Source organism: Perca flavescens, chromosome 12, assembly GCF_004354835.1.
Source record: "Perca flavescens isolate YP-PL-M2 chromosome 12, PFLA_1.0, whole genome shotgun sequence".
Lineage (NCBI taxonomy): Eukaryota > Metazoa > Chordata > Actinopteri > Perciformes > Percidae > Perca > Perca flavescens.
In genome coordinates, this window is record NC_041342.1 from 34,469,447 (window position 1) to 34,487,379 (window position 17,933).

Below are 17,933 nucleotides of genomic sequence, written 5' to 3' on the forward strand. Positions count from 1 at the left end.
GAGTTGGATAATTGCGATCCAGGTGTAGACAACAACGATCAGGAGGCTACATATGCTTAACATGTCACAAGTTTGTGAACATACAAAACAAACATGTACATATACAAACAAACCTGACTTCATTCACTCCTAATCATGGCCTACTCTAACTCCCACGCATTTCCTTTTGTTTTGTCTGGCAGCAGCATGAGGAAGCATGTCCCCACAATTCAGAGACAAGATCCTATGGTTGTGCGTGATAAAGTGAGTTTACTGCTTTCTTCACATGTTATTTTAACTGTTATTTGTAAATTGGATGTGATTCAAGGTTTGACCAGTAGATATATTGATAAATGCTAAATGTGTTTGCCTTGAGACTACAGCTATAAGTGTGTAATTACGCAGTGCACCCCCCTATTGCATTACTGCAATCCATTATCTTAGTCAGGCCCCATTGCATATTTGCACATCTTCACCTGCATTGCTATCATATTCTGTTTACGTCGTTTTGCACTATTCATCCGCCCAGGTATCCTCAACGGTCATTCCTCCAACCTTTGTTGTCACACAATGTTTTTGTACACCACAATCTGCACTAACTGCATATTGACTCTTTACTACATCTCAGCATTTTATAGACTTGTCTATGCATGCATATTGTGTTAGTTCTGATTTACATCACTACCTAGTCCACTATTTGCACTAACTGTATATTGACTCTTCACTATATCTCAGGAATTTACATAGACTGCCTATTCCTATATATTGCATTTATAACTAATTCAACACCACTAACTAGATCATAACTTGTACTAACTGTTGTTGTTTTGTTTGGCTCTTCACTGCATCTCAGCAGTGTTAGACTGTCTATTCATATATTGTGTTATTACCTTCATTTTCACATATCCTTCGTCTTACTTACACCTCACTTTGCAGCGGCTTTGTAATGCTTACTTAATCTGCACTTTATGTAGCCTATTGTATTTTGTGTTCTTGTTGTACTGAATGTGAAACTGTACGTTGTACTTATGCTTTTCTAGGCCAGGTCGCCATTGCAAAGGAGAACCTGTTCTCAACAGCCTACCTCGTTAACCCTTGTGTTGACTTCGGGTCAAATTGACCAGTTTTCAATTTTTGTTTTATATCAGAAAATGGACGTAGAAATAAGTGCTGAAAATGTAAAGAAGGAAAATTTTACAATTTAAAACGGTGGAAAATTGATTGTAAAATGTCTTATGTAATTGTTAAATGTAATGTTTATCTGTTATGAAGTGCTCTACAATTTGCAAAACTTTGATAGTCATACAAGGGAAAGAACTAGGAACACACACAAGGAACTGGGAATACTGTAGACCCATAAGACATAGGATGGAAATGCTGTTACAACATGTATTAATAAAAAAAACAAAGATTTAAAAGTATAAGGTAAAGTTTTGTAGTGTTCTGCACAATACACTTATCCGATGCTGACAGGACTCCTCCTGTAGGTGATGTACTGTGGGCCTCTTGTTTGCTTTTTGATGGGACACCAGCACCATCTTGTGGCTTTTCTCAGGAACTGTTACACAAAGCAGCAGGCCCTGAATGAAGCAGGTAGTCTCTGTTAAAGGTACACTGTGTAGTGTTTTAGAGTAGATAGAGTAAATGGAGTTTGTTTTTTTGTTTTTGTTTTTTTGCAGGGTGCAAAAACCAAGTTCCTTCCTGAGACTATTTAGCAGAGTCACCATCGTTTCGTCTGGAGCTTAGCGCTGCCCAAGATGATTGGTTTAAAGTAGGGCTGTTAAATGATTCATTTTTTTAAAATCATGATTCATGATTAATCGCATGTTTTATCACTTGATTAAAATTCTATTTTACATTTCAGAACTGTTTAAGTACATATTAACAATGGAAAGCAATTCTTACCAGTGTATATTGATTGGGAATCAAATGAATGCAAAGAAAGTGACTTTATGAACTTGACTTTTAAGATTTATAATTGTTTATTATTCATGTACAGAAAAAAGTATGAATGTGTCATTATTGCACAATTCCTCCAAGTACCTAACTAAAAAACTGAAAATCCCTACCCTTACCAGAGTCAATATAGGGTTTAGTAACTCCTAAATCCCTTTTGATTACTCCCTGCCGTCCAGTGATCACCGGTTAATGAGACAGCGTTTGCACTTTGCAGCAGTTGGGCTTCTTTCTCCGTGTCGTACAGGCTGTGTGTGCTGCTGTCCCCCTCGGGACGGGTCAGAACATGCCAACCGTAGTACGTCTTTAAGACCAGAGTCTTCTACCATGCTGACAGCTCTGCAGTTAGTTGCCACCCATTTTGCAAGAGCTGTAGTCGGCGAGTAGCATTCTCCAAAATAGTGCTTTGCCTGAGCCCACTAGCATTAACCGGAGTCCCGTTAACTGGACTATGCTTAGCTCGTAGCTGGTAGCTCAAGCTTGACGTGCTTCGGTGATATTTTAATTCAGGTTTAAACAATGTGCATATGGCTTTCTGAGCTCAGTCTCACTCAAAAGTGTACAAATAACACGGGTTTACACTTCGAAAATACGTGCAATGTGAACGCCAAAGTAAAATAGTGCGTGCAGTAGATACGTGGAGCGCTCCAGTTACAGTAATGGAGACCGGTGTGTTTATAATATAAAGGGACGACGGACCACAAGGTTGGGGGTGGCGGATGGGTAAAACACAGGACTTTCACGTGGAAGATTGGAGTTTGTCCTGCGTGTGGCAATTTTCAACCTTTTTTTTTTTTTTTTGTTAGGCTGTTTATTAGCGTGTTTTTGTTATGTGCCGTGTTTTTTGTGACTTTCTTGTGTGTTTTTTTTTTTTTTTTTTTTTTTTTGTTAAGCCTTCGCCAATGTTTCTTCACTAAACCCAACCGTTTATTAGCGTGTTTTTGTGGTTATGTGCCGTGTTTTTGTGACTTTCTTGTGTTACTAAAGCCTTTCCCTGCATTCTTTTCCTAAACCCAAACAATTTTGTTTTTTGTTTTTGTGTGACGCTGTTCTCTCGATAAAACCCAACGTGGCGACGCGAGCCGCGTGCATATGAAACGCACCGGTCTCCCTTACTTCCATTGGAGCGCCCCACGTATGTACTACACGAAGAATTTTACCTTGGCGTACACATTGCACGTTTTTTCAAAGTGTAAACCCGTGTTATTTGTACGCTTTTGAGTGAGACCGGGTTGGGCTTTCGACTTGTCCAGACCTGTCGCCAGACCTCAATCTTAAGGGGGGCATATGAAATACATGGGAGGGCACAATTAGTATTAGCGTACAGTACGTATATTTATAATAATCATATACTCTTGTTATACTATTCGTACGTAATCATCACGTTAAACACAACGAACAGCAATATGACCAGGTAGCCTATATAGCCTACAACACATTACATAGAAGCAATGTTAAGAATATCCATAAAACACTTGACTATACAACATATTAGATGTAACACCAGAAGCATCTCTCAAACATTGCATTTTAAAGCAGTCAACAGAAGGAAATGCATTGCTATGCATGTGCCATGAGACATACGCGCGCACACGCACACGCACACGCACAGAGACTTTGAACCTACCGGTACTTTGAGTGGAGGCAGCCTGTCCTCTCTCCAGTCCCTCCTGTCATTTGAAGCTGCATGCTTATTTAAGCCCTTGTCTGTAAATCTTAAACCCCTTAATGAAGAAGGTGGCCTCCGATGTTACAGATGTGAATTTCCTGCAGGCATAACACAATGCGGAGTCCTTTTCCACCGAGTAGCCTACGCAAGCCAGTCCCTGTTCAAATACCAGCTAGAGGAAAATTATCGGGTTTATTTAACCAAACATTTTGACTGGATATTTCCTCAACACAACCTGTTTGGGTTTGTCCGTCCCACCCCCTGATTCAACAGTTAGTTGTGGCCCAAATGCTGCCCCAGTCGCAGTTGCACTTGACCTGCAGGTCCTGCCAGGCCCAGGGTCGGGCTCCACGGAGCTACTAGCATCAGGCTCAGACTGTCGTCCAGGGGCTCCTTCTCCAACGACAACATCAGGAGGCGTCGGTGTCATATCCAATTTGGCAGAGGAGAATGTTGGTGGGCTTTTCAACCACTTACGGATATCCGTGACTAACTGAAGCGAGTAAGCCGGCAAAAACTCATCCAGCTTTCAAAAATGTGCGCTAACTGTTGAGCGGCTACACTGACGTAGGCTACGTCACGTCGTAGCCTAACTTTCTTTTTAGTAAGGCCGTGATAGGCTGTTGCAGTGTAGATTCCCATCAATCAAACAAATCACACAATTATTTATATTTTTTATGTTTTAATGATAAAGAATGCAACATTAATGCAACACAAAATTAGCAACTATGATAATATAAAATAAAAGTCATTTTTTAGAAGAGAAGAGATCTTTGCCTCAAGTGGGGGGGCACAAGCATTTTTGGGGGCGGGCCCGGCCCCCTATGGCCCGCCCATAGCGACGGGTGTGGACTTGTCATCTGAGCCGTGTGGGAGTTTTGGAAAATAAAAAGCGCCATTCAGAATTGTGTTGCAGCTGTCTTTCTCCATCATGCCTGCAGCCTGCTGCAGTAGGATTTATTACAAGGAAGTATCACAGCTTGATACGTTGTGCGGCTAAGAGTCGAAATAGTATCCTTTTAGGCATGACGCAAAGCCGAGTGAAGTGTAAAATAAATTAATAAATGGCGGCATGCAATTTAAAAAAAAAAAAAAAAAAAAAAAAAAGGTGTTATGCTCGGCCCTTAATCGCATTGCGATTAACTCATTAATGCTGACAGCCCAGAGCTTTTTTTTTCTCCACTATCCCAGACTATAAAAGCCTATAAAAGAGGTCAACACAATATAAATTAACCCAAAAATATCAACCACAAAACAAGATATGAACTCAACAAACGGACTTTGGCCAAACCCAAATTATACACACAGAAGAAACCAAAATGGACATATTTGCAACTGTGGCCCAATTGGCAGGCCATAGTATAAACAGGCCTTCACCCTTGGCCATGCCTTTTCACTGCTGGCTGTTTTAACCTCTGTGGTCTAAAAAAAAGGCGAGTAGAGTCGAGGTGAGTCGAGCAGGTACCATGTCATGGAAAAACGCCATTAGATGTTTTTCTGCCGGGACCAGGAACATGTCTGCTTGTACATTTCAGCTCAGTTTTATCTGGAAAAATCTTTTTTTTTTTTTTTTTTTTTTTTTTTTGCCGTCATCATGAAGAAATAATTTACTTTTTACCCTGTACATTGGGGAAGCATAAGGAATTTAGAAACATGATAATTTTATAGCTATACTTTGAATTCTCTGGTTAAATGTCGGTTGAAGACTCGCTGTATGTTGATGACATCCAGAAAAATGGATTTGGACATTTTTAGACTTCACATTTCAGTTCATTTCAACTAATTTCCATCTGGAGAGAGATTAAGACAAACAATGGACTGTCTCATCATCGAGGACAGCTGTGAGGTAAGTACAATTTACTGTGATGTTGTTCACGTTTGTATTTCTTGTAGAAATATTTGTGTTGTTGGGTTGCTTGTGTTGTGGTTTTGTGCACTATTCAAAACCTTTTTAATTAAGTATTTTATGAAGTTATTTAACAACAGATTTGAATCCCAGACTTTGGAAAAAATACATAGAAAACGTCAAAAGTAAACAACCCAAATAATTTCTTGATTGGGCAAAGGCACATTCAAATCAAATGATTATGATACGATGATGCCCGAACAGGAAAGTGCATTATAGTTGCCCCGGCCATCGGGCAACCCTTATTGTTGAACCTGAGGTCTTAAGTAATGTTAAACAATTTTTAACTTTACTTCATCCATGCAACCCTTCCTCTAATCTTCTTTTCCGGGGTTGTAGTTCTTTCTTTCGCTTGTTCAACTATAATTTCAATGTGTCAATATATATAAATGAGACGGACATGCAACTTATATTGTAGCCAATCAGCTTTGGTGTTATTGGTGTGAGTCTCTTTCAAATTCTAACACAGACCTAAAACATATTTTATTCTTTATTTTTGGGGAAGTGCAAGTTAAGTGATACTTGGCTTGACAAAACTTATATAATTTAGGGCTTAATTGATGTTGTGATAAAGGTCTTGAATTCATTCATACTGGAACAGAGCGCACTTGTAAGGTGCATTTTACTTCATCGTTCACTTCATATTGAACTGATATTTAATTACTATTTTGCTAAGAAATAAATAGAAAGGCCCTTGATTTTTGTTTTTGACCTGTGTACTGATGTTAGCAATGTTTCACACATTGGTGGTTACGAAGAATATACTGTGTATGTTTTTGCAATGATGATAAGTATTTTTATTTGGCAGGTATTTCATTAACTAGAATAGCCCAAAAGTTGTTTTTATCCTTTCACAATTTCTCAATAGATTTTTAAGTAGGGCTGGGTCCTGAATTAAATACGCTTTAACCCACTAACCAAATTGCCTCCTTAGTCATTCACTACCATATTTCAATAAGAATGAAATCTTATCAGCGTCAGTGAGCCAATCAGCATGCAACATGCTTTTAAAAAGACTTTAAGGTCCAATGTGTAGGAGTTTCTCCCATCTAGCATTGAGATCATAAATCGCAATCAACTCCCTTGCACCACGCAGTTCATAGTACGTATTACAGCTACTGTAGCCGTTCGGCGTCCCTTTCGATCCCTTTTTCTTTCATCAGGTCTTTCGATCTTTGGAAGGCAGCTCCAATGTTCACTCTTTTTTTTCTGATGATGCCGGTCTCTATCCTTTTTTCTGGGCGAAGAGGAAGACTCCAGTTTCTGAAATTTGGATTTTGAATAGGTGTGGTCCTCCATGTTTCCTTCTTCAAACTCACCGTTGCCGGGAAGCTAAGATACCCATTAGCAGCACCTGTGAGTTAATCATGTGACAGCGAAAACGCGAAAGGCAGAACTGTATGTCCCTTACCGGCTAACGTATTTCAAGATGGAGCATAAATATGGAGCGTCTACCACAGTTCATGCAAGCGCAAATGTAAAATTTCAAGCCAAAAGGAATACTTGGAATTGATGGATGTGGTCAATATTCATGAAAAAGGACAAGTTGGTGAACGGGCAACACAGATTTTGATAATGAACAACTAAACACGTTACACAGTGGGACTTTAATAATGTCTGTGATTGGCCGTCTAACGTTACACATCGTAGAGACACGCAGGAAAAATGTACGTTACACAGAGAGACGGCTCACGTAGTCGGAGATGGAACATAAATAAAAAGTTTGTGCCGTAATGTTGTAATTTCTTTTTGTTAAAGAATTTTATGAAATTGTATCATTAAGGAACCAGTATCAAAGTCACCGATTTGTTATTGGTGCCGGTATCGGGTACCAGAGTACCAGCCCTCTGTATAACTATTTACTATATCACAATCTGTATTGGTAAGAATTAAATTACGTGTGATAGATTTAATCGGCCCAATGGGCCAGAAATATTAGCAAGAAGTTGTGGTGTGAGGAAAAACAGTGGACAAATTGGTCAGGTGTTTGAGTGAGTGACCAGAATTAGAAATATAACCATCTAATGCTATTCAGTGGCGGCGCCAGAGATGTTCTTTTGTTGGTGCTTTGGGGTTGCTGGACGTTTCAGTGAGGGTGATCTGAAATGTTGAGTTTCCCTTGACACAAACAAGCTAACGTTACACTCGCGCAGATGCCCAGCCACCTCCGCCGCGGTTTACTAAGTGAGCGAACGAGAGAGATTGATTTAATGTTGCCGATACAACCGCACCATAGAACTCTGATTAGCCCACCAAACATTTCAAATACCAGCCAACAAGCCTGGTTCAAACAGTCATTACTGCAGCTCTCATACAGTGGCTCAGAAGAGTAATGCAGCAGGCCAAATACACCACCCATAGCCAAGCACACACATAAAAACACACGTGCATGTATCCTCACAAAGTTTTCTCATCTGTAGTGACTTAATATATCTAAATAAGCCACTGAGGGCGAACATGTTTTCTGGGCTAAAAATAAACCGATGTCCAGTGCGCTGTATAACTTTAGATTCGGTGATCCATTTATTCACATTTCTGTAAAACATGTTTACTGTAAAGTTCTTCTACGAGACAGAGATAAGAGTAGCCTAAAGTTCTTGCATGGACCCCTATCAGCTGACTCTCCCACTGTGGCCTGGCTGTGCGATCCCCCGGTCTAATGTCATGTACAGCAGGGTGACGTTAAGCATCCTCAGCAGCAATCACAGCCGTGGTCAGCTCATCTTCCTCCGGCTGCTTTTCTTCGTGACAAGTTCACCATATCTTTCTCTCATTTATTTGCAGTGGCTTGCATAAGTGAATACACCCATTCTAAAGTTGACTAAAAAGATCTTAAAACATCTTTTGGAAATGGATGTTAACGCCTTAATAAAAGTAAAAGTCCAACCTTTAAGGACACCAATTTTCTTCGTGAATGAACATTGTGAATAAATAAATGTGTGTCAAGAATAGATCCGGGAATTTTAACTGTTCTTGGCGAAATGCAAACTTGTGTATTGGGACAGTACTTTGGCAACACGAGATGACGTTTCACAGGGACACAAGAACACAAGTCAATAGAAGATCACATATTGGAAAACGCCCATTTAGTTGGGAATAGGACAACCTAGCGGCGAGCGCAGCGCATGCCGCATACAATGTGAATGGGCCCTGACAGTGTGTGACTCCCTCTGGTGGATGTTGTGGAGTATTGTGTTGTCTTTGCTCCAAAGGTTTTTGTACAGAGTTTTGGTGTTTCCTGTCACTGTGGGCTGCAGAACACAGTAGTACACAGCAGAGTCAGACAGCTGAAGCTTCTGGATCTTCAGAGGAACTGATGTCTTGTTGACTGTAGCATAAATTCTTTCTTTCTGAAAGTCTTCAGCATCTTTTGCTCCAGAGGAGACGTGTACTATATACTTTAGAAAGCCATTTACTTCTTGTTTGTACCAGAACAAATAAGGATATGAAGCAGTCTCAAATGTACAGCCAAGAGTAGCTGTCTCTCCTTCAGTAGCAATGACATCTCCTGTTGGCTGGTTCACGCTGTCTTCTCCTTTACACTCTGGGGAAGAAGAGAACATGCAAAGAGAGAGGAATCAATGAAGGTGATTGATTTAAAGCAGAACAGTAGGTTTAAAGAGTAAATAATATGGATTTTCCCTTAGTGCTGTTTTTAAGTCAGAGAAAACCATATAGCCTACCATGTTATTTACAATGTATGAGATACCAACAGAAATTTTTGCCATTTTTTTTCATTAAAATACTCTTTTTATCTTACCAAAGAAAAGAGCAGCAATAATAATCCACAGCCAATGTTCCATCTCTACAACAAGGTTTAAATCAACAGGAGAAACTAGCTGATGTTCAACATTCAGTCTGAGAATTGTTCTCTTCACAGCAGCACTTATTATTGACTGAATGGTTGAACACAGTGCAGAAGTAGTGCACCTCCTACTTGATAATCCTCCACTACTGAAGTGGAGGTATAAAGTTGGAAAAAAGGCTTCCAGCAGTTTGTCAGTGCTTGTTTTGCATGTTTAAGAATGTTTCTTGGTTATGAAGTGACAGTTTAGTATATTTTGGTCCTCTGCAGCTATGAGAGGTCAAACTCAAAGATGGTGGAGTTGTTGGAGAAGCATCTGTTTTTATGAAATTCTTAAGTTTTAAAAAACTTTAAAAAAATTCTTTGGTTTCTGATGTCTGAAAATAATTACTACCACTGATTTAAAGAGTTGTGTTTCATAGATAGATAGATAGATAGGTAGATAGGTAGATCCCAAAAAATGGGAAATTACGGTGGTGTGTTACCTATTTGGGATGCAGTACATGTTGAACAATGGAAGAAGCTCATTGTGGCCTATCATCGGTCATCATGGTGTCTTGTGTTTGAACCATCATACAGTTGGTTTGTCATTGATGTGGATTTGCTGCTCATGTGAATCCTCCCACAGTGTTACATTAGCAGCTGTAACCACAGGGACTCTGATAAAACTGGAATAATCAGAATCCATCTGATATGAAGCTGTGGTTTGAATACCACTTCCCTCCTCTTTGAAGAGTAGTCAGATATGTGTGTTCAGGTTTTTGTACAGTCTCTTCTACACTTTGTATCACTGTGTTTCTAGAGCACAGTAGTAGAGACCTGTGTCTGCCAGGGTTAGTCTCTTTATGGTCAGTTCAGTTGTTTTCCCTGGTGTTTTGGATTCATAGCGCGGATCTGGGATATATTTATTATTACTACTAGCTTGTTTCCAGAGTATAAACTGAGGTGCCTGAAGGTCAGAATGATGTCTGTACCAGTAAAGTCTAGGACTATACGTTGTCTCATATTTGCATCTGAGTGTGACAGATTCTCCTTCTCTTTCACTGACTTCATCTTCTACAGGAGAGATTTTGTTTCCAGCTATTATTCCTGAAAAAGTAGAGAAAATGAAGTCATTAGACTAACATTGTTCATGAGGCTGAGAGGAGAAGACAGTGGAAAATGTTTCCTGTACATTGTTACTCTGGACAGAAACACCTCAACTGTTCAGAGATTTCTGCTCTGAACTGCAGTTTATATAAATCTTTAGAAAATAATAAAACCATGATGCTCTTTGTATTTTACCAAAAAGAGCAGCAAGAATAATCCACAGCCAATGTTCCATCTCTACAACAAGGTTTAAATCAACAGGAGAAACTAGCTGATGTTCAACATTCAGTCTGAGAATTGTTCTCTTCACAGCAGCATTTATTATTGACTGAATGGTTGAACACAGTGCAGAAGTAGTGCACCTCCTACTTGATAATGTCGCCCTCTATTGGAGGTACAAGGTTCAGTACAACAGTGTAGAAAAAAGTCTTCCAGCAGCTTGTCAGTGTGTCAGCTTGTGTTTTTGTACAGAGACTGTGGGTTTGCTGTCACTGTGGGCCTCACAGCACAGTAGTACAGAGCAGAGTCTGTCACTGCAGCAGAGGAGATCTGAAGATCCACACTATGCTTTTCTTCAGACAATTTAGCATAGAATCTTGTCAGAGATTCTGCTTGTTTTGTAAAGTACATCTCTGAGATGAATATGATGAACTCTGGTGGTTTTCCTGAATATTGTCGATACCAGAAGAAATAATCATTATCAGCTTGTTTTGAGTATCTGCAGGACAAAGTAACAGAGCTTCCTTCTAAACTGTTCTCTTCTTTCTCGACTGGAGTGAGTTCTTCACAGCTGACACCTAAAGGAAGAGAAAACTTTATTTCATGTTGGAAAAGACATAATGAATGATTCACATTCAGATGTTATTAGGATTAAACTTCTGCATGAACTTGTTCATGCTGCATAATCTAACATACCTGTGAGGATGGAAAAAAACAGAAGAGAAATCATACAATGCAGTGACAGCATGTTGAATAAAGGTAATGTTGCTGATTTGTGTATTGGAGTCTGTTGAATATAGAAGTTCCTCTCTCTTCTATAGTTCAGTAACAGCTCAGCTCCTCCCTGAGTCTCTGTCTCCTCGTAGCTCTATATTTTCACTTCTCTCAGTTACATTACTAAAGTAAAGGGATTCTAGACTATATCATATTGAAGTTTAACAGTGTGTGACTCCCTCTAGTGGATGTTGTGGAGTATTGTGTTGTCTTTGCTCCAAAGGTTTTTGTACAGAGTTTTGGTGTTTCCTGTCACTGTGGGCCTCAGAGCACAGTAGTACACAGCAGAGTCAGACAGCTGAAGCTTCTGGATATTCAGTGGAAAGGACTTATCCTTTATTGTAGCATCAACTCTCTCCTGCACTTTAGAATGTTCAGTTTTAACAGAGAAACGTTGCAGCAGCATCTTTGGGTAATCATTTTCTTCTTGTTTGTACCAGTACATAGTGGGAGTTCGGTCAGTCTCAAATGTACAGTCAATAGAAGCTGTCTCTCCTTCAGTAGTAATGACATCTCCTGTTGGCTGGGTCACTCTGTCTTCTCCTTTACACTCTGGGGAAGAAGAGAACATGCAGAGGAATAGATGAATCAATGAAGATGACTGATTAAAGGAGAACAATCAGTATTTTAAATAGTTACCTAGCCAGAGAGTCAGAATCAGGATGTTAGTCAGCCAGTGTTTCATGTCTGCAGTGAGAGGGGAGGAGAGAGAGGAAGATTATTGATACTCTGATGGATCTGGGCCTTCACATCATTGGTCCTTCCTCTTTATCATCTGTTGAGGACAGAGGTGGGACCAAGTCACTGTTTTGCAAGTCACAACTAAGTGTTATGTCTTTTCACTGAAGTCTCAAGTCAAGACAAGGATGTGACGAGTGAAGTTCTAAGTCAAGGTCCATTTCCTTAACTTTGTGTTTTGAGTCTTAAACAAGTACTAAAGCAATCTTCACCAAATGTAGACAATAGAGTTATAATAAATTAAATTTACCCAAATCATGAATGCCTGTTTAAACATTTATTCATTTTTTATACGATGTTTTTATCAAGTGCTAAAGAACTTATTAACTCTGACTCTGCACTCTCATACTTTCATAATGTTTTGTCTAAATTGTTTGTACCTGCTGCTCCTGTGCACTCTGCTGTGTTTGAGGAATTTAAGCCAGTTTCTCTGACTGTGCTTATTGAGGTAGTGCAACATATGAAACCTACCTACTCTCCCTTAGACATGGTTCCCACCAGGATGGTAAAGGAGGTTTTTAAAAGCACCATTGGGTCGAGTCTACTTACTTTTTTAAATTCTTGTCTTAATTTAGGTTCTGTCCCAGCTGCCTTTAAACATGCTGTGGTCAGGCCCCTACTTAAGAAGCTCTGTGTTTGAAAAGTTTCAATCTGGTTTCAGTTCACTTCACAGCACTGAGTCTGCACTGCTGAGAGTACACAATGATATTGTCTTGTCTGTAGATGCCAGGAATCCTGCTGTTTTAGTGCTCTTGGACCTCACAGTGGCTTTTCATACAGTGGACCATGCAGTTCTCCTCTCTCGCCTTGATCAAGGCTCGGCACTTAAATGGTTTAGCTCCTATATGGTAAATAGGAGCTTCTCTGTCATGATTGGTGACCTCTCCTTGTCAGCAGCTCCTCTCTCTTGTCTTGTACCTAGGGGTTTAATACTTGGCCCCATCCTGTTTTCCTTATATATGTTGCCTTTAGGGGCTATTATATATATTATAGGCAAGCACAACCTGTCATTTCATTGTTATGCAGATGATTTGCAAATTTATTTACCTTGTGGCTTTCACAAAACTTTCTTAATTTGAATGAAGATAAAACTGAGTGTATTATTTTCACTACTTCATGCATGCCAAACAGTCCAGCTTTGTGTTTGGGAGCTCTGGCTTCATACACTAAGCCAGCTGTCAAACATGTGGGGTGCTTTTTCCAGCTTCGTCTCCTGGCTAAAGTTAAGCCCTTCCTTAATTAACAGGCATGATCTAGAAAATGCTCTTATTAGTTCAAGGTTGGATTACTGTAATGCTCTTCATGTTGGTCTGAATCAAACTTCCATCTCATGAATTCAACTTGTGCAAAATGCTGCTGCTCGCTTTTTGAGAAATACATCTAGACGTGCACACATCACTCTCATTCTCTACACCCTACATTGGCTCCCTGTGCATTTTAGAAAAGATTAAAAGATTTAGTTTGTTTTAAATTCCTTAAGTGGCCTGTCCCCAGAGTATTTGTCCAAGACTTTGACCCTGTGTGGGCACAACCGGTCATTGCGGTCTTCAAATCAACTGGTTCTAGAAGACTCAAGATCAAGGTATAAACGGTGGGGTGATCTGACCCGAGACTCTGGATTCCATCTTTTTCATGAAGTTGTACTCAAAAGAAAAAAAGCACAAAAGAAATACTGCATATATTCAGTGAATTATGTACTCAATTTGATGGCACTGTTGTTCGATAACAGGAAGAGCTGAAGTGTGTAAATGTTCAGTGAGGAGCTGTAAAGTTTTTGTACAGAGACTGTGGGTTTCCTGTAGCTGTGGGCCTCACAGCACAGTAGTACACAGCAGAGTCTGTCACTGCAGCAGAGGAGATCTGAAGAATAATTTTGGTTTTATCCTCACTCACTGAAACCGACGGTCCAGAGTTTGTTAGATTTTGCGTTCCCAAGTGAATAATGAGGAACTCTGGTGGTTTTCCTGGATATTGTTGAAGTCTGGCTATCAGCAGACCAAGCTCAATAATTTAAGATTGAGCATTAGTCTGGGGAGTCTGCATGGTATTTTCTACTGCACAAGAGACGTGATCAAAGGGCATAGTTCAAATGACTCAGTATGCAATTGGACAGTCCTTCAACCAATCAGACCAACGATCCGGGTGACGTAGCAGCGACTGCGGCATCAACGGGTTGCTACACTTCGGTGGCCGCCATGTTGAATGTAAACAAAAAGCTGCTTGGTCGCTTCTCTATCGTCATCATGTTAAACCCACCAATAGCGCGCCAGGTGGATGAGCCAGTTTGTGATTGGTCCCCGCATATTCGTAAAGGAAGCAGGTTGGAAAATGTATGTAATTTCCAACCTGAGCTGCAGGGTGAAATTAAATCACCGGCAGGTTGGGTTTACCCAGTCTAGTGTTTCCTGTCACTCTGGGCTGCAAAGCACAGTAGTAGACAGCAGACTGTCACTTCAGTAGAGAGGATATTCAGATTGGTTTTGTATCAGTGATCAGGAGAAGGAAATGAGGAGCTGATCCAGGATCCTGTCGATACCACACGAGATTATCAGCTTTAACTGCATAGGTACAGGACAGAGTAACACTAGGGCCTTCTGATGAAAACACTTCAGAACTGCTGGCAGTAATATAACGACTCTCAGGTGCTTTTGACTGATTTGCCAGGGTGTGGCCTCCCCACCTGTAGCCAACACCAATCTCCTCCTTGTATTTAATATTTGCATTTGCGTGAAGTGGCAGCTTCATCGGACAAAGACAAAGGAGTCTACGCAGGAGTCTTCGTGGGAGGCTAAGTGGGAAGTTAAGTGGGCTTGATATCTCATATCTCACTTACACTGCTCGGTGTCTTTATCCGGAAATGGGCTGCTTCTCCATTCCTGTCCGTGTTTCTTCTCGGAGATACTACAAACCACGCATTAGCTCGCAACCCCAACTCTCTTACCTATCCCACCCGTTCCACACATACTCAACACCTTGTTGCAGGTGGCCTGTGGAACTGCCAGTCTGCCACTCGCAAGACTGAGTTCATCTCTGGCCTTGCCAGCCTGAAATCCCTTGACTTCCTTGCTCTCACTGAGACCTGGATTACACCAACCAACACATCCACCCCTGCGGCTCTCTCTTCTGCCTACTTTTTCACCCACACACCCAGACCCACTGGGAGAGGCGGGGGGACAGGCCTACTCATTAACCCCAAGTGGAGATTTTCTCTCTACCCACTGCCACATTTCATTCCACTCTCTTTTGAACTTTATGCTGTCACCATAACGCATCCGGTACAACTAGTCATCATTGTTATCTACCGTCCACCAGGTCCTCTGGGTGAGTTTCTGGAGGAGCTGGATGTCCTTCTTTCAAAGATCCCTGAAACTGGTCCTCTGCTGGTACTTCTGGGCGACTTCAACATCCAGACAGAGAAGTCAGTTGCCTTTCTTCACCTTCTTTTTTCTTTTGCCCTCTCACTCTCTCCTTCACCACCCACTCACAAAGCTGGCAACCACGTAGATCTTATATTCACCAAAAACTGCTCTACATCCAACCTCACTGTTACTCCACTCCATACCTCAGACCATTTCTTCATCTCTTACTCTCTCCCACTCTCCCAAGCTCACAACCATATCGCAAGAGACACCATACCTGTCCGCCCTAATATTTGTTCACTCTCTCCTTCTTCTCCGGCGGCATGTACTTTATCAACCCTCCCTCCATCTGACTCTTTCTTACTCATGCCTCCCATCGCTGCCACTGACACTCTCCTCTCTACTCTATCCTCCTCTCTCGACTCTCTCTGCCCTCTTACTTCACGACAGGCTCGCAAGTCCTCCCCAGCGCCGTGGTTATCTGACTCAGTACGTGCTGAAAGATCAACCATACGGGCAGAGGAAAGGAAATGGCAGAAATCTAAACACCCAGATGATCTGCTTACCTATCTGTCTCTTTCCTCCTTCGCTGCCTCTATTTCTGCAGCAAAAAGCTCTTTTTATCAAACCAAAATTGAATCCTCTTTCTCAAACCCCAAAAAACTTTTTTCCATCTTCTCTAAGCTGCTAGATTCCCCCAGTCCACCTCCTCCCTTCTACCAACCCACTTTGTCAACTATTTTGTAAAAAAGATAGATGACATACGCTCTTCATTCTCCACCACACCTTCTGAAATCACCTTACCATCCATCACATCCAGTACTCTTTCCTATTTCACCCCTATATCTCCAAATCAAATCCATACATTGATTACCTCCGCCCACCCAACCACCTGCCCCCTGGATCCAATCCCTTCTCACCTTCTCCAGTCCATTGCTCTTGACCTCCTTCCTTTCCTCACTCATCTCATTAACATCTCCTTTTCAACTGGCTGTTTCCCCGACGCTCTCAAAGAGGCAAGAGTGACCCCACTACTCAAAAAACCAACATTCATAATCAACTCTCTACCTATCTCCACCAGAACAACCTTCTTGATCCCCACCAGTCTGGCTTCAAGGCTGGTCACTCAACAGAAACTGTCACTGAGCAGCATCACATCGCTAGAACAACCTCTCTCTCTTCCATCATCTTGTTTCTGGACCTTTCTGCTGCCTTTGACAGAATGAACCACCAGATCCTCATTTTGACACTCGAGAATCTGGGTGTCTCAGACTCTGCGCTCTCATTGCTCACATCTTACTTGGAAGACCGAACCTACCAGGTAACTTGGAGAGGATCTAGCTCAGATCCTTGCCCACTCAAAACTGGGGTTCCTCAGGGATCAGTCCTGGGTCCCCTCTTCTTCTCTCTGTACACCAACTCTCTCGGGTCTGTCCTTCAGTCGCATGGCTTTTCTTATCACAGCTACGCAGATGACACCCAACTAATTCTCTCCTTTCCTGAGTCTGAAACTCAAGTAGCAGCACGTATCTCGGCCTGTCTGACTGACCTCTCTTCTTGGATGTCCACACACCATCTGAAACTCTGCCTTGACAAGACTGAGCTCCTTTTCCTTCCAGGGAAAGGCTCTCGTACCCAAGACCTGACTATAACATTTGACAACTCTGTGGTAGTCCCCACCCAGACTGCTAAAAACCTGGGTGTGACACTTGACGACCGACTCTCCTTCACTGCTAACATTGCTGCAACGACCCGATCGTGTAGATACATGCTACATAACGTCAGAAGGATATGTCCCCTTCTAACACAGAAGGCAGCTCAGGTTCTGGTTCAGTCTCTAGTTATCTCACGTCTAGAGTACTGCAACTCCCTCCTGATTGGCCGGCCTGCATGTGGCATCCGACCCCTGCAGCTCATTCAGAACGCAGCAGCTCGACTTGTCTTCAACCTCCCCAAGTTCTCTCACACTACACCGCTCCTCCGCTCTCTTCACTGGTTACCAATTGCTGCCCGCATCCGCTTCAAGACACTAGTACTTACATACAGGGCCACGAACGGATCAGCCCCAGCTTACATCCAGAACATGGTCAAACCCTATACCGCAACCTGCTCACTTCGCTCTGCATCAGCCAAACTGCTTGCTGCCCACTCACAGCGAGGGAGAACTAATCACTCAACGAAATCCCGACTGTTCACTGTCCTGGCTCCCAAATGGTGGAACGAGCTCCCCATCGACATCAGGATGGCCGAAAGCCTACACATCTTCCGCCGAAGGCTAAAAAGACATCTCTTCCGACTACACCTTGGATGAAAAAATAAATAAAATCCTGCTCATTGTGGGCTGCAGAGAACAGTAGTACACAGCAGAGTTGAACTGAACAGATTTTAACCTGGAATTGTGTGTAGATGAAAATCTCTCCCTGAACTCGTCTGGTGTGT

At 41.6% G+C, this 17,933-nt stretch overlaps 1 protein-coding gene and 1 gene segment (V, D, J or C); both read right to left on the minus strand.

The window, feature by feature from the left end:
- Positions 1 to 8,743: 8,743 nt before the first annotated feature.
- On the minus strand, positions 8,744 to 9,441 carry LOC114565401 (T-cell receptor alpha chain V region CTL-F3-like; the record flags this gene model as incomplete). The annotated part of the segment is given in 2 exon segments: positions 8,744 to 9,054; positions 9,271 to 9,441. Coding segments are annotated over 2 exon segments (354 nt in total), but the record flags the coding sequence as incomplete, so codon positions are not given.
- Positions 9,442 to 10,854: 1,413 nt separating this feature from the next.
- LOC114566045 (uncharacterized) lies at positions 10,855 to 16,459 on the minus strand. Its single transcript, XM_028594390.1, has 4 exons — positions 16,415 to 16,459; positions 14,650 to 14,874; positions 11,320 to 11,491; positions 10,855 to 11,201 (listed from the first exon to the last, which is right to left on the minus strand). Exons 1-4 carry the CDS (start codon positions 16,457 to 16,459, stop codon positions 10,855 to 10,857), a joined length of 789 nt encoding a protein of 262 aa, XP_028450191.1.
- Between the last annotated feature and the right edge of the window lie 1,474 nt (positions 16,460 to 17,933).